The 16,652-nt window shown below is 43.3% G+C and overlaps 1 protein-coding gene across 1 annotated transcript in view; it reads left to right on the top strand.

Annotated features, from left to right (window-relative positions):
- CDKL5 (cyclin dependent kinase like 5) overlaps positions 1 to 4,667 on the top strand; it is an 85,128-nt gene extending 80,461 nt beyond the window's left edge. Inside the window, exons 15-16 of the mRNA XM_075715321.1 lie at positions 2,893 to 3,012; positions 4,281 to 4,667. Coding sequence (XP_075571436.1) covers positions 2,893 to 3,012; positions 4,281 to 4,667 — 507 coding nt within the window. The remainder of the gene's footprint in view (positions 1 to 2,892; positions 3,013 to 4,280) is intronic.
- The last annotated feature ends 11,985 nt before the right edge of the window (positions 4,668 to 16,652 follow it).

Below are 16,652 nucleotides of genomic sequence, written 5' to 3'. Positions count from 1 at the left end.
TTACTCTGACACAGACTTTCTGCAGCAAATAACAAACTAGACTGGAGAACTGTCACAATGCTGAGAAGCATGTCATAGAATTAGAGTTTGTTAAGAAAGTGTCGTGATAATATCGCATCTGCTAGCTGCTATTTACTTCTGATATCCTTTGGCAAGTCTCATTTTGCGGGTGATTGTCGTAAGAGTCATAAAAGATACCTGAAATTGGATTGAAGACATCTTCTTAATAATGTCATTCTCAAAATCTCTAATAGCCCAGAACTGATTCCAATTCCTGACACTTCCTCCTGCAGAGTTGTTCCCATTAATCATTCTCCCTAGACTTCCCCAGGTGCAGTTCCTCATGGGATAATAATAATTGCTGCCTGCTACGGGAATTCTTTGCGGTATGGTTTTTGCAGAGCTGTTCTTACCCATTCTCCTTTTCATCTTGTTTGGAGTCCTTTAGGAAGGTAGCGAAAGGTTTTGAGGATTGCTAGAGTCACAGTTTTTTCTGTCATCTGCCACCAAACTATTTGATAGCCATGAGGGTTGTGCACAGTGTCAATAGGCACTATCTTCAGAGGAGCGCGAGTTTTGCAGATTTTGGCACATATTGCAAGCTATGGGTCTGAAGAAATTACCTGCTTTGGAAAAAACAGTTGCAGGTGAGCATTTCTCCTAGTGATACTTTGATTCCCTTTTGATTTACTGAACTTCAAACAGGAAATTCCTCTGACCACAAAGTTCCTAAACAAGCTATGCTAATTAGTGACTCTGTCTTTCATTAACTTGGATGGAATCTAGAAGCTGAGAAAGCTGTTTGAAAACCCTTACTTTTGGTAGTGCACCCATCGTTCTCTTTAGTCATATAATCATTATATTGTATTATAAAGTTTTATTTCGGTAGGCAGAATAATGCTAGACACAGCATATGTGTCCTGTGCTTGTTTGTACCTGAGTAGGGGAGAAATAGTCCCATTCATAATTTTAATACTTGATAGATCTGTTTGTTGGTTTTGCATCCATTGGTATGCTCTTTGACTGTGTTACAGAAATTAAAATAAAACAGCCAGTGCCCTTACAGTTATACATGAAGTTACTGAAGGCATATGTTTGTCAGAACTGCAATAATTCATCTTGGAGCCCTAGCTCTTTTTACAAATTAAAAATAGAATACTTTCATTTCTTCTAGACGTAACTATCAACTGTTCATTCTAAAACCAATCGCTATTATTGCTAGTGTATCTTTGATATTTTATTTATACAAAAATAAGAAATGATGCTTTAGGTCATTATCATATGTAACAAATGATTGTCAGAATTACAGGTTTTGATCCAAAGCTCAGTAAAGTCAACAAGACATACCAGTTGTTTCCAAAAGGCTTTGAAACACACTGCATTCCTAATGAACATGGATATAAGAATAGGTGTACTGAACTCTTTTTGCATGCTTTCTATGCATTGAGTTCCTTGAATTTGTTCCATATGCTTTTTTCATTCAATCACTATTGTATTTTGCCAAAGCAAATTATAGGATTGATACCATATATTGTCGGAATTAGAAAAAAAAAAAAAAAAAGAAAAGGAATTTATATAGTAAGGGCAGATCTCTTGAATTTAAATACTATGCATTTAGTTTTTGTATCTTATATTGCAGACAGACTCAACCAACGGGGAGAATCCAAGCATCAAGAAATCCCTCTTTCCTCTTTTTAATTCAAAGAATAATTTAAAGCATAGTTCTTCTTTGAAAAAGCTTCCTGTAGTCACTCTACCCATGGTATTAATTTTAAGTACAGTACCACTGTAAAATGCTCCAGTAAACTTGTTTTACTGACTACAGCAGCATGTATTTTATTTTCATGGGATCACTTTCTCTTCATGACAGTTAAGTATCTTGGGCCAGTTCGATAAATTTAAGTAAAATTGGCAGTTCTGTTGAAATAGATTGTGCCATAATTTTTTTTTTTTAGTATTTGATATACTGAAAATGTAACATATGCAGTTCCAGAGAGAATGAGCCCTGGGGCTAAGACTAAAGGAGGAAAATAGTTGTGAAATCATGTATGTTTAAAATTAAACTGTCTCATTCTGTTTCAATCAGGAAAAAAATTAACCTGGTTTGTTTTATAGCTATACTGGACATACATTTTTTTATGCAAACCTCTCCTTTATATATAAATTTAATTAATCAAATATTAACAACAGATGATCTGAAACATAAATTTTAGCTCATGCCTCTGCTGTATTTTTGTTTGTCCTGATTGTTCATGATAAAAGACAGCTTGCATTAAAGAGGTTAAATTTTAACTGTCCTTTTTTTGCTTAGAATTCTTGAAATGAGATACAACTCTACATATAAGTTTTAAATTATCCTTCTGCCATAAATTTTGTTGGATTTTCAGCTTGTTGGAGGGGGGCAGTGGGGAGTTTCTTAATTTTTGCTTTAGTTTGGGATATTTGTGGAAGAGGAGAAAGATGGAGAAAGGGAAGGCTCTTGGTTTTGTGATGGCAAAATCAGCCAGACATCAGTTTAGAGAAATTTTGGTCTGCTTCACCCAGGAACAAATTTATAGAACTGATCCATGGTCTTAACTGCAGTATGGAATGCTTTTTAAATGAAGATGAGGCTCACCAATTTTTTTTTTTTTTTTTGAAGCCTTGTTTAACTGCTCTCTCTTACAGCAAATAACACTAACAGCATGCGAATGCTTTAAGGGCTAAGGGTATATATAGCAAATCTGCATGATATCCACAGCCACTTGCTCTTACTATGGGGAAAAATATTGAAAGGTCATTGCAATTCTGCTGCAGTAATGGGCTTCACTTGCATCCTGTAATTAACTGGGGGAAGTGATTTACAGCTATTAAGAATATATTAGGAAACTAGTATCTAATATTTTGTTTCAGATGCCTAGCAGTGATGGTCAGGATCTCTTGGCATTACAGAAAGCCATTCATTCTTCTAATCACCAGAGCAGCAGGCAGAAGGATTGGCATCCCGAGAAGATGACAGAAATCCAGCCTCATGTAAGTGGCATTATCAGTTCCCGGTATTTTAACATCACCGAGGTATCTTGACAGCTTTTTCTCTGGTGAATAGAAAAACTGCATTTGACATTATTTCCCAACCTCCCCATTCCCCCACTCACTGAATGTGAGAAATCATGTGCCTGCAGTCCTGCATAATTCTTTGAAAATCTAGACATGAATGACAAGAAAGAGAGACTAAATGTCCCTGTGTCAGTCTTCAAGCCTTTCAAAATATAGGTTCTGGTTTTGCATGAGAAGCAAGCAACGTTTCAGTGCATGTCTATGGTAGCTCTGCAGCGCTGTAGAAAAGCCCTCAAGTGAGCTCTGCAAGGAATGGTGCATCCTGAGGGCACACTGCTACTCGACACGTTTCGGTACTTGGTGGGGTCACCAGAGCATCGTGACCACCTTACGGTGCGGCCGTGCCTCAGCTGGCGCTGGCTGCAGTTTAAGCAGGCTACGTTCTTGGAGCAGAGCACTGCACTAATGCAACTTCGTTTTCTCCAGTTCTAAAACACAGCTTGGTGGGCAGGGGTTGGGAGGGAGCTTCAGTGCCATGCTCTGTTGCTGTTGCAACACTGAAAACTGAAGAAGAGGGTTCGTTGCAGCTGTGCTGTTTGAAGCAGCGTGTTGCTCTGTGAGCTGTGGAATTTAATGAGGCTGTTTTCATACTGTTTTGTGTACTTGGGCTTCGCCAGGCTGTTGCTGGCCATTTCAATAACCCCGTGTCTCCCATTTTTCCTTCAACCTGCGCACCAGTTAAAGAAGCTGTGAGGCACTAGGTCAGCTTATCACCCAGCTGCAAGCAAACAAAATACCTAGCTACTGAGTTCTGCCAGCCCTTATTTCTCTCTAACCCTTAATTGATGTTCACAAAATTTTTAGGAACTCTGTATTTCTGGTATCTGTGCCTCATAAAGTGTGGCTAATAGCAGGAGTAGTGCCAGCTGGACAGCTAATGCAATTGTCCATACCTCCATTTTCACAGGAAAAAACGTTAAAATAATTGATGTGAACAATTCTTTTTTTCTGATACAGAAAAGATTCCATCTTCTCAGGTAGCTGATAGGTTGAATCATAAGGAGAAGACGTTTTCTCAGGTGTGTAGGCATAGCTTGGAATGAAATATTCCAAATGAATACAAATTAAAAGTGAAGAAGTCCTGTGAAGTTCAAGATGGTCAGTTTAGGGTATGACAGTTTTGTTATAGGAGGTCTGATAGGATGGGGAGCGGAAGGTCAAGCACTTTTCCCCGTGTCTTTCAGAGCCAGCCATTAAAATCTCTCCGAAAGCTCTTACACCTCTCCTCTTCAAATCATCCTGTCCCTGCGGAGCCTCGCTTCCAGCCCTTACCAAGTCAGCCAGCCAAAGCTTCTTTTTCTGAAGTGCGGATTCACCCCATGAGTCAGAGCTCCAGCAGCGGCAGCAGCAATGCGCGGCAAGAGCCTCAGCCGAAAAGCAGACCGACACTGCAGATACCCAGCCAGCTGGAACCTACCTGGCACGTCTCCCCGGTGAACAGGAGCGCGAGTGACGGGCCCCCCTACTCCGATCAGCTGCCTTCCAAGAGCGGACAGAACGGGCACACGTATAACCGAACAAACCGATCGCGAATGCCAAATCTGAATGATTTAAAAGAGACGGCCTTGTAATGGCACTCCAGAAAATAGGCCGGTTCAGGTGGAGATCAGCGTAGGGAGGTGGTGGTGGTTCTGGTGATGGTAAGACTGCATTTTCAGCTTTATAAAGGTGTGCAATGTGTACGTGTGGAACCATGCTGTTTGGCACCACAGCGGGAGTCAGGGATTATACAGTAAAACAAGTTGAATTACGAGTTACCAGTCATCAGAAATGTCGCTGGATGCCAGGCAGAGTGTGCCGGTCAGGGAGAAAAATGCATTGCCGTTTTCTCTCATTTACATTCCAGCTTAGAGCACATCTCTGTCTGAAAGCTGGGAGACTTCTGGTATGTATTGGCACTTAGGAGGGTGAAAACGTTCATGTCTAAACCTATGCCCTTACTACATTTTTTGCTGCCTAGTTAAAACAGTGGGGTTTATGTGATAAAAGTGTATCCCTGTTAAGGGTTTAAAGTTAAATTGTACGTCTTAAATTTGTTTTTTAAACTTCCATATTTGATAGGATTTGTAATATTTATTTATGATGACCTAATATCGTACTGTTATAATCATATCTTTTATGTTATAATGTAAAGTTATTTTGAGCTGTTTGAAACATTGTGAAGCAGTGCAACAGCTACAGTAGTTTCTATAAAAAACTAACAGTAACATTTATATATTGCATCAGGAGTATTTTATTCTATCTATAAATATATATATATAAATGGAGAATAACTGTCTGTTTTTTAAATATACTCATTTAAAAGAAAAGTATTGTTATGACACTATCTGCCATATTTTTATACATTTGTGATATAAAGTGCAGTATTATACTTCTAATAAAAGGAAGTTGAATGTGGATATAAATGTGACTGTAACAGTATGAATCTTGCTCAGCTATGAGAGCCCGGTATTATAGGCATTATTGGTAACAAACAAAAGACAACATTCAATTCCAAGCTTTATTATGGGCTATTTTGTTGGAAGTATTGGCTAACTGTAAGAGACTGCAGAACTGTACAGTAATCTAAATGTGGTATGTTCTCCCCTGTGTCCTTAGCTTTCCTAGTAATATTAACGGGATTTCTGCATCTGCATCAAGAGCACAGAGCCCCAGTACCAAATTTTTGTTTCCTCTAAAGAGATAAAGTGCCCCATGACTACAAGCTAAAGCAGGTGCTCTTCCACATAATAGCAGGGGTGAAAACCAAAGAACCATAGCATGAATTGCAAGTGAAATGCCAAACTTTGACACTTACGCATAGCATGGCACTGCAGATCATGGTATAAGCTTTTATGCATATGTGTATTTTACATCTTGTTTAGCAATCTATTAACTAATAAGATAAACACTGTATTTAAATTTAAACTACTCTTGCACTTTTTATTATATTTCAGGATATATTTAAAGCTACAAATCTGATACTTGGATATTGAGGGAGAAGGTTGCCATGCAGCTTAGTTTCTCCTTAGGTCTTACTATCTGAATATTCCCGTACACAGTTCAGTTACCAGTCTCAGCAAAATACTAGATCTTAGGTTCCGGTCTCCTGTACAACGTTGTTAAAACTGCCTTTACGTTGGTGAACATTGAGTGTAGCAAATACACAACCTGATTCCTCTGTTTCTACCAGTAAACTGAATCAAAGGTGAGCCAGTAGGAGTCAAAAGAGTTATGCCAGTCTAAACTTTGTGCAATAAGAGGAGAGTCAGGCCTGTAGTGTCAGAACAATACAATCTTTCCTTTTTAAACACATTAGTTCAACTCCCTCGTTACTCTGCAGCATAGTTTGTTTTCCAGATGCTGTCCTCATGAGACACTTCTACTTGCAAATATGTTGTCTTTTCCAAAAAGAGATTAACTTGAATGTAAATTCGATGATTTAGCCATAGATGTAGTTGACAGAAGCAGCCAGGCAGTAAGAGCTGAACTTCCTACTTGGGTAACAATGCAAACTGGACATGCTGTTCAGTACCTCTCGAGTCATACCAAAGTTCTAACAACGGCAAATTTGGCACTACTACTCTCAAAATCTTTGTCAGAAAGTACATTATGGAAGGATGTTGCATCGGGTTTGTCCAGGGCTAAAAGTCAGTCTAGTACATTTGAAAAATTACAAAATAAGAATTCATTCTTTGTCAATTGCCTGCAAGAAATGTGCATGTGATTTTCTATAGACATATATGATGTATGATATCTAGATATATATGATATATACTGCGTTGATATATCATATATATAGCATATATAAATACAGTAGACATGAAAGGGTATTCAGGTATTGATCAGTTCAGTGGGCATCCAGGAAAGACATTGTGATGGTTACTAGTCATCACTATCAGATTTTAGCAGCATATTTTAGCAACCTCTTTTGGATTCACCAGTTGGTCACGACTAGGTTAGTCCTGTTCTCTGCTTTGACATGGGCTGATGCCACTGAAATCCCTCACAAAAGCAGTGTCCGAGAGTGGGGCTCTAAGCAGTACTATCTGAATGTCTCCAAGGGAGCGTTCTAATACTCTAGCACAGAGACTAGACTTTGCTGTACTTTGTGGATACGTATCCTTTTGCCTCTGCAAGACTTTGAGCTTGCTGGTAAGAGTTTCATGCTGGGGATGATGATACTGGGCTGTATGTGGCTGTTCTGATTTCTAGCAAGCAAAAATGTTTCCAAAGGACTTTTTTTTCTCAGTACCCATTAAGCTAAATCAGAGTAATCTCTGACTGTACATATAGCTGTTTAAAGTAGTTAGCAAAGCTTCAAGGGTGACCCGGGGTATGTTCAAGTATTTGGTGGCCCGTATTTACAGAAAGTTGGTTCTACTTCATACTGCATTTTCTTCTCACATTCAACAAGCCGTAGTAGATTTCAGTTGAAAACTGAATTGTGTTAACGTATGTAGTATTTTCTTCCTTCTGTTGGAAAGAACTTCCAGCAGCTCGGCCAGCTGGTGCTGGGATAAATTGTGTATTTTTAACCTGGTATAACTTCCCAATATTTAGAATATTGCTAATGTAATTTTGCCGACGCTTCCAAAGGCGTCTTATTATAGTGACTGAGATTTGCTGGCTCAATAAAAGGGGAAGAGAATTACAGAGCAAACAATTTTGTAAGTGTGAGCTTTCCTCTTCACTGGTCTGTGAGTCTTGTGCTACATGTTCTATAGATTTACTTAGTATACAGTATTGTAGCTAAACTGCATTTTATCCTTGGGCAATCTGTTTTGCCTTATGGCATCATTAATGGTGTGAATAGAAACGAAACTAGGTTTCAGAAATGAATTATAGTCATTTTGCAGAACTCAAGCTGCCTAAACTTGTCTGTATGTTTTCACTATAGCTCTTGAGCTCTTGTTAACTGAAAAAGAAGCACCTTAAGCTCAACTGAAATTGTGTATGTGTTTAAGCTGTCCTTTTAAACTGCCATGTAAATGCATTAACCTAAAACAACATATTTTTTTCAACAGGCCTGACCACAGAGAACAGTCCCTTAGAGCTATTTGGCACTTTTTTGCTCCATTTGTCACAGCCCAAGATTCATTCGTTGCTCCTCTGAGGGGTCGCCAGCATGGAGCACTGGGCAGAGTTCTTGGCAGGAAGTCAGCGATCTCAGATTCAGTCCCTTCTTCCTAAAACGTTCCCTTTCCCCCTGGGCTTGGGACTGACACCAAGCTTTGATTTCTGATACCAAGTCAAGCCCACCTAAATCTGTGGGTCCTGACACCGCTCTACTCACAGATACTCGCTCTTTTAGATCAACATTAAAGCAGGCTTCCAACTTCCAAACGTACGAGACACCCTCAGGTCGTCCTTAGGCTTGTTACCTTTCTCTCTGCTACACCTGCTTGTTTCTGGGAGCAAAGCTGGAGTGATTCTTCAAGAAGCAGTGTCCTGTGATAGGCTTTTAGCCGTTCCTTGTCATTGCAGTTAGGTCTCTTAACAGATGAAGCTTACTAGTAGAAAAAGCTACATACCAACTCATTTTTCTTTTTCCTTCAAAAGCTGCTGTTGCTATTAGCTGAGTAGATTCCTGTGTTCACCCAGAAAAAGCTATGCCTTCTTAACAATTCTGTGCTGTAGACCTCCCCTGTAAGAAAGGGAACACAGATTATATAGCTCTGAAAGCACTGTTGTGATCTATTTAGCTAAGGCAAAAGCCAGCCGCTGTTGAGGGGAGCCATGCTCTAGAATTGTTTGGGGTTTTTATTCATGTTTCAGTTATTTGTTGTCTTATAATGATTTGGTAGTGAGACATGCTTCAAAAATATCTGCATGTAATTAATTCTGTATGTCAGAAACGCTGTTGGAGAACTGGGACAGTATTTGAATCCCAGCTACACAAAGAGTTTGAAAAGGATAGCCATATATAATATACTGCAAATTGTGGGGTGGCAATGAATGTTCATTTTTTCCATTCCAGCTAGCATACATAGTACATCTGTTAATGGGGTTATATCATAAACCATGCATCTGGGCTGTTGTTCATGCAAGTAGGCCCACCATTCGAGATAAGATAGGAGTGTCACAGAAGATGGTTGGAAAGGTGATGTGCCCTATTTAACCATTTTTAAATGACCTTCCAATCAGGACACTATTTAAGAACAGGTGCCTTTCCCTACACAGCTCGCTCTAGTGGTGTCATGATATTAACCATTCATTAACTGGGTTTGTAGTGAATGAGGAGAAAAGCCATTTAACTTCTGGCCTTTGTTAAAAAGGGAGCGATTTGAGTAAACCCTTTTAATATAACACAGCTTGGAAGTTCTAGACGTTGGCTCCTTTTTCAAAGGGACAGACAGCAGCAGTGCATCAATGCTCAGGCTCATCAGGCAGGTGAAGGCTTGTGCACATCACTTGGCTCAGATGTACTGAAACAAGATTTTTCATTCTGCAATCATGAAGCAAATTTCATGAAAATTAAGCAAAGCAAATGCTATAGGAGATCCTCTTTCAATTTGAAGAAAAAAGCTGTGGTAGGTCATCTGTTCTCTCAGTGGACTGTCTTAACAGCTACTGCATGAGACAGCATAGGTAAATCTGATGGATTAGGTCTGAATTTTACTTGTTCCAAGTTCTGCTCGGATGATTATTTGTTACCTTGTGTACAGCCAATTGTTTGGTGCAAAAGTTGGCTTTTGACAAACTAAGTGGAAGATGCATGAGAAGCGTGAGAGGACCAGCCCCGCTATGTTTGGCTGCTTTCGTTCCCCCGAATCAGATTGCTTCTCAGGCTCTTTTAGAATGTAACTCAAAATATGCAGCTGGGCAAAAGTGACTCTTAAAATGTGGCCCAAGGGTCTGAACATGGAATCTGTCACTTAGGCTAAGAGTGACTCTGCACATCTCTTGTCTTCTCTGCAAGTCAATCTACCTCCTCTCTCTTGCAGAATGTGGCCGAGGCTTGGTTTGTTTGTTCTGAGTTTATTACTGACTCCAAATTTTGAAGAGACATATAAAAAGATTCTTCCTCTAGGTACTGTTAGCAACCAAGTAATAAAATCTTGATGGGCCTTCATCTGATATAATTCTGAAACCTCCAAGCCATCTGAGCTCTCCCTCTAGAATCCCGACGCCATCCTTTGCACTGCTTTGCAGTCTTCCCTTGCCCTTCCCCTTGTGGTTCTCAAATATTGCAGTTGCCTTGTTCTTTGTTGTTTCTCTAGTGCAGATTATCAGGGAGTTAGAGGCCTTATCTACTACTCCACCCTGTTTGCTGTTTTATTCAAACAGCTATCCTTAGACTTGCTCAGGATTTTATTCATTTTAATTTTCCATTGCATCTGGGTGAGATACCTTACCTCATTGTGCCCCCAGCAGAACACGCTGCCCACCAGGCGCTTTGTTCCACCAGGTCTCTGTTTTCACAGGGCATTGTTTCTCCGGATCCATTCTGAGAAATGCAAGGTGGCATCGTAATTGTACAGGCATAGAAATGCGTTGTTGTGAAGTAACTGCTTTTGTAGAGCTTTCCATTAGCAACCTTAAAGCATGTTCATAGCACAAGCTGCTGTTCGAGTTTCCTATAGGATATGAGCCTCTTGGTGTAAACTCTTGACATGTAAATCCAATGGCAGAGCTTGTAACTGTTTAGTAACAAGGCAAAACTTTAAGTGTAAGTAACTGTCTCAGCTTTCCTTTTCTTCTTACTTTTTTTTTTTGCTAGTGCACATCTTAGACTTGTACTACTGAAGGATATGTCTAATCGAAAGGAGCAACATCTATACATATTTGGTTTGTATGGAACAATAAGCTAAAATCTTCCATGAAACCATAATTTTGTTGGAAACTCTATGCAGGCATTTTAAAATCTGGTTAATCTGCTAGGGACTTCCAGGACTGCTTAGATCTCCACTGTGAAATGCTGAATTCTGAATTTGTGTCATTTGGGAGAAGGAAGGAAGAACGAGGTTTAGAAAAATGTGATCTTTTTTCACAATCTGCCAGTACAGACTATTCCAAAAATAACAGGCTGGGGAGGTAGCTTTCAAAACTTCTAAATTTATGGATAAGATTCCCCGATGTTTTTTAACAGCTACTAGAAGTCTAAAGCGCACAAACTTTTAAATCTGCCATGCTTTCTGTTGTGGAAGGGATGTGATGTGGTGTTGACCTTTTTAATCCTGGAATAAAAATTTATTTTAAAATGTGTTGAATATTTAAGGATGACTTCATGCAAGTTAATAAACCATTTGTAAAGTGTTTGTATACAACCCTTTGTATCATGTTGTTGGTACACCTTACCAAATTTTTTTTGGGCATGTATTCCATTCTTAACTTCTGTACAATTTCTATTGTTGCTGTAAATATTCTAAAAGAGAAAAAAAAAAAATCCTGTGGTAACCTTAATTATCAGCATGGAAATGGTTAATTTTTACTGAGCACAATGTATTTTTGAATGGGCCTTCCAAAATATGTCTTTAATAAAAATGCAAATTTTGCACTAGAACACTGGCATGGCTCAACGGCTGATCTTATTCCTGACACATCTCCTCCGGAGCACCTGCCCGTACCTGAGCGTGGCTCCGATGAGCAGAATGGGCCAGAACTGCACCAGGACTGCTCTGCCCAGCAGGTCGCTGCCAGGCCCTGGCTAACTCCCCATCTGAGAAGCCAGCTTCTATCTGTCCACAAGCCTGGCGTTTCCACAGGAGCACAGCCAAAACAGCTCCGAAGCGCTTTGTTGCCCACCACTCCTGTAGTCTCATTGCAGACATGGAGGGGGGTTCTTCCTTTCAGGGCAAGAATCTCTGTTGTTCTCTCTTTTGAATAGTATCAACCCACCAATCCCCTCAGCAGGCGCTACCCAGAAATTAAAAGGCCCTGAAACTTTCCAGCCCTGAAGTTGTCTTTGCTGCAGAAGGGGATCCACCATTTGGGTAGCACGTTGGCATTTCAGCATTGCCACATGTAAGCTGAGACTCTTCCAGGCAAACGTTCAGGTGTCAGCGATACAGTTTTTGATGGGTTCCTCTTTGTATTGGGTTTGCATGGCAAGGTTTTGGGAGCCGGGGGGGGCTACAGGGGTGGCTGCTGTGAGAAGCTGCTAGAAGCTTCCCCTATGTCCGACAGAGCCAATGCCAGCCAGCTACAAGACGGACCCACCGCTGGCCAAGGCCGAGCCCATCAGTGACAGTGGCAGCGCCTCTGGGATAACATATTTAAGAAGGGGGGGGAAAAAACCCTCTGCAATTGCAGTTGGAGAAAGGAGTGAGAACATGTGAGAGGAACGACCCTGCAGACAGCGGGTCAGTGCAGAAGGAGGGGCGGGAGGTGCTCCAGGCGCCGGAGCAGAGATTCCCCTGCAGCCCCTGGTGCAGCCCCTGGTGAGGCAGCTGTGCCCCTGCACCCATGGAGGCCCACGGGGGAGCAGAGATCCACCTGCACCCGGGGAGGGCCCCACGCCAGAGCAGGGGGATGTGCCCGAAGGAGGCTGTGACCCCGTGGGAAGCCCACGCTGGAGCAGGCTCCTGGCAGGACCTGTGGCCCCGTGGGGAGAGGAGCCCAGGCTGGAGCAGGTTTGCTGGCAGGGCTTGTGACCCCGCGGGGGACCCACGCTGGAGCAGTCTGCTCCTGAAGGGCTGCACCCCGTGGGAGGGACCCACGCTGGGGCAGTTCGGGAAGAACTGCAGCCCGTGGGAAGGACCCACGTTGGAGAAGTTCTTGGAGGACTGTCTCCCGTGGGAGGGACCCCACGCTGGAGCAGGGGAAGAGTGTGAGGAGCCCTCCCCTGAGGAGGAAGGAGCAGCAGAGACAATGTGTGATGAACTGACCCCAACCCCCATTCCCCATCCCTCTGAGCTGCTCGGGGGGAGGAGGGAGAGAAAATCAGGAATGAAGTTGAGCCCAGAAAGAAGGGAGGGGTGGGGGGGAAGCTGGTGTAAGATTTAGTTTTTATTTCTCATTACAGTACTCAGTTTTCATTGGTAATAAATTAAACTGATTTTCCCCAAGTCAAGTCTGTTTTGCCTGTGACAGTAACTGCTGAGTGATCTCTCCCTGTCCTTATCTCAACCCATGAGCCTTTCATTATATTTTCTCTCCCCTGTCCAGTTGAGAAGGGGAGTGACAGAGCGGCTTTGGCGGGCACCTGGCATCCAGCCAGGGTCAACCCACTACACTTTACTGTGTCCTAGCCATGACTTTTTCTGTTATTGTGTGCAGCTTTAAAAAACTTTAAATATGTCTCTGCTGGTCCCTCATTCTTCAGGGTAATTGGAAACAAACTGAGGAGTAGGGACCACTTTACCTTGGCCTCCCTTCTGTCCCTCTGCGCTCCGGCAGCAGACTTGCTGAAAGCCAGCACTTGCAGTCTGTTCTGATCCTTCCGAAACAGCCGCCTGGGGTGTGCCGCAGCCACAGATGCTGTGAGACCAGGCTGCTGCCTGGTGCCTTCCCTGAGCTACCCCATCACCTCCCAAACAGGGAAACTGCTGGCCCGAGCTAGTGGCTTCAACTTCCACCAGGACAAGCGGTCCAGCATTTCAACAGTCCCAGCCAGAAAAGCGTTTGAAATGCCAGTGTCCTTGAGGTGCCCACCTCTCTGGGGACTTGGCTTTACTCCTACAACCTCACTTTGCACTTACTCTTTCAAGGATCTCGTTGTAGTGACTCCAGGCATTGAGTGCCCTTTTCTGTACCCCCTTGCAGGGCTCCAGAAAATGAAGTGGCCACCTCCTTGAAGAGGAGGAGCACCTCGCCGTGGCAGCCCCAGTGTAGTCAGCATTGGTGCCCCATGGGGTGGGGAACAGAGTGGGTGTGGGAATTTTTCTCTCAGACAGCTGTAAAGGGGTAATTCCTGCAGGTACCCATTAAGAGAAGGGGGCTATTGACTTAAAAGTAGTGTGGCTGGTCTGGAAGCCTGAGGCAGTCTCTTACCACATAGTTTAGATTGGGCAAGCTTGACTTCTCAGCACAGTTCCTCACTTCTCTCATCCCAGACTAAAAATTCAGGTCTCGAAGCTGAAGGCAGTTGTCGGTCCTGCCTCCTATTTCAAACCTGTTGCGTTTTACACAGGTGCAAAGTCATGCATTGGTCTCCCTACCTCTGCAGGTAAAGAACTGCAAGGATTTTCACTCCTAGAAGATAAATGCATGTTCAGCACTGCTTTGTGTCGTCTCCTGCAGCCTCAGTTGCTGGCTCTGTTCTGGTTAAGTGTGATTGGAGGCATCTGTGCTGGTAAATTAAAATGACAGTGATATGCTAGGAAAAGTTAGACTTTATGAGGAAAACCTTTTTGTAATTGTATTTTGGCTGGTTCTATCCCGCTTTCGTAATGCCCTCAGTAGCATTGTTACTCCAACACTCCACATTTATGCAGAGGTCGAAGTCAAGTGCAATTCTAAAAGCATTTTAGGACCACTTAATTCATTAAACCTCTCACCACACTTCTTTTTAGATAAGAGGCAGAGGTTAAGTGAATTTCCAAAGGTCGATTAGCAAACGAGCTGTGTGGGATCAGAACAGAAACTTATGCTTGAGCAGGAACTGTTTTGACATTGCAGATCAAAGCCAGAAGCAGAGAAGCAGGTCCTTCCCCCACGCAAGCTGGCGAGGTGAACTGCAGGCAAAAGACAGGGAGAGGCAACAGGCAAATGCACTGTGAAATCCAGTGTATGCCAGTTAGTTGCACCTTATTTATTGCTGTACATTTCAATCTGGAAAAAGGGTCTAGTGACTTCTTTGAAGCTGGGAGGCTGGAATAGTGATAGCACAGGTTCTTTCTACTGGACAGTCTTTTCTCTCTCCAAGGTTTTATTATATCCTATATCTCAGATCAGTCATGTGAAGATACATACATCTTTTAGTGTGGTGCCTTGATGTATAATGGCGTGGCCCATCCATTCAGGCTGTGGATTAAGCTTGTGAGCTCTTCTAAACTACACAGGAACTCTTGGCCCTTGCTGCAGGGTGCATTTCCAAAACCAGACAACTCGCAAAACCCTGGACTGTGCGTGGGAGCTCAGAGGCCGGTCACAGCCAAGGCTTTGGGTTGTTGCAGTCAAACTTAACTGCTTTGGGATGCTACGAATGTTCATCAGCTGGTGCCCAGTCCATCCTTTTGCCCCTCCGATCCCACCCCACCACTCAGTCACGCAACGAAACGGCAGCACCAAGCCTCCTCCCCCGCCAGTCGCCATCCACCAGGACATGGAGCAGAGCTGCCCGCGCTGCTTCTAGGGAAGGGAGAGCGGCGTGTTAACATGATGGCAGCTGTGTCCTGGGACTGGAAACGCTTCAGCTTTCAGTGTTGGTGTTCCTAACATGAGAGCTATGATGGCTGGTGGAGAGCCCTTGTATGTGCAGTGCCTCCAGGGAGGCTGTTACTCCATGCTTGTCCCACAGCTCGGCTGCATGGAGGATTTGCCTCAGTGGGCTTTCTCAGTAGAGCCTGCCTGGGACGATAATCATTAGATGATCATGCAGATTCACTGCCTTCTTACTAAGAAAACATGTTCCTACACCCATTTGTGAATAGGCAAAACTCATTTGGGGTTTGGGGGGAAGCAAGGGAGTGATGGCGACAGAATAACAATAATCTCAGCAGATGGGGATTGGTCTTTTCTACATCTCTGTAGACTTCACACTGTTGGTATAGCAGAGCAGTAGCTTTCAGGCTTGCCACAACAGTGTATTTTTCTGACAGTTATTATTTGTCTCTATATACAGGAAAAAAACAAGGCAGAAACATCTGCCCTCACGAATGAATAAAATGTGACGAAATGCACAGACTTCCAAAGGCTTTTCTCATGTTTTTGGTCACATCTCATTTGGTTTTACCCACATCTCTTCTCCTGCCTTGCACAGCAAGCATTCGTCTCTCTCCCCGTAGGGGTAGGAAGAGGGCACGAGAGGCAGATGGCCTGCCCTGGTGCCGTTGTCTTCGTGCCTCTCCTCTCTCCGCTGAGACAGTTCAGGTGCCGATGCCATGACTCTCTGGGATGGATGCACAGATTGTTAAAAAATAGGGAAAAGGCCTCCGGTGCCTGCTAGGTTTCTGCCACAGACACGTGACAAGCCAAAGAGCAGCTGCCACCCCAGAGCCCCCCACAGCCCTCCCAGATGGGGGCTGCAGGGGCCACAGTTCCCACCTGGGGCATCAGGTGGGCATCAGATGCAAGCTGGGCATCAGCTCCTGGGCAGAGGCAGAGCGATATGAGCCAGAGCACCCAGGCGGTCACCCCAGGGAGATGGGTGCAACATCAGAGCCTCCGCATGCCCCAAATTCCTCAGACGCTGAGCACCTGCTAGGGATTGGGCCATGGAGATTGACACAGTTCATGAGAGGGAGTCCCTCTTCCTGTGCCCAAACGCCCACAGGGAGTGAAGTACCTTGGGCTCCCTGGGATGTGTCACCGCAAAACCAGAGAGGATATGGAGGGGATTTGGCCACCCGGTGCACAAGGGACCAATGGCTGTCCCAAAAATGGCCATAGCAGCTCAGGCCAGAGGGGACCTGATAGAAGGGGACACGAGGTGATTGAGACTGTGGGATACAGGCGGGGCCCATCATACTGGG

Source organism: Pelecanus crispus, chromosome 1 (assembly GCF_030463565.1).
Source record: "Pelecanus crispus isolate bPelCri1 chromosome 1, bPelCri1.pri, whole genome shotgun sequence".
Taxonomy (NCBI): Eukaryota; Metazoa; Chordata; class Aves; order Pelecaniformes; family Pelecanidae; genus Pelecanus; species Pelecanus crispus.
Note: the sequence above shows the minus strand (reverse complement) of the source record. Positions and strands in the feature narration are given on the sequence as shown.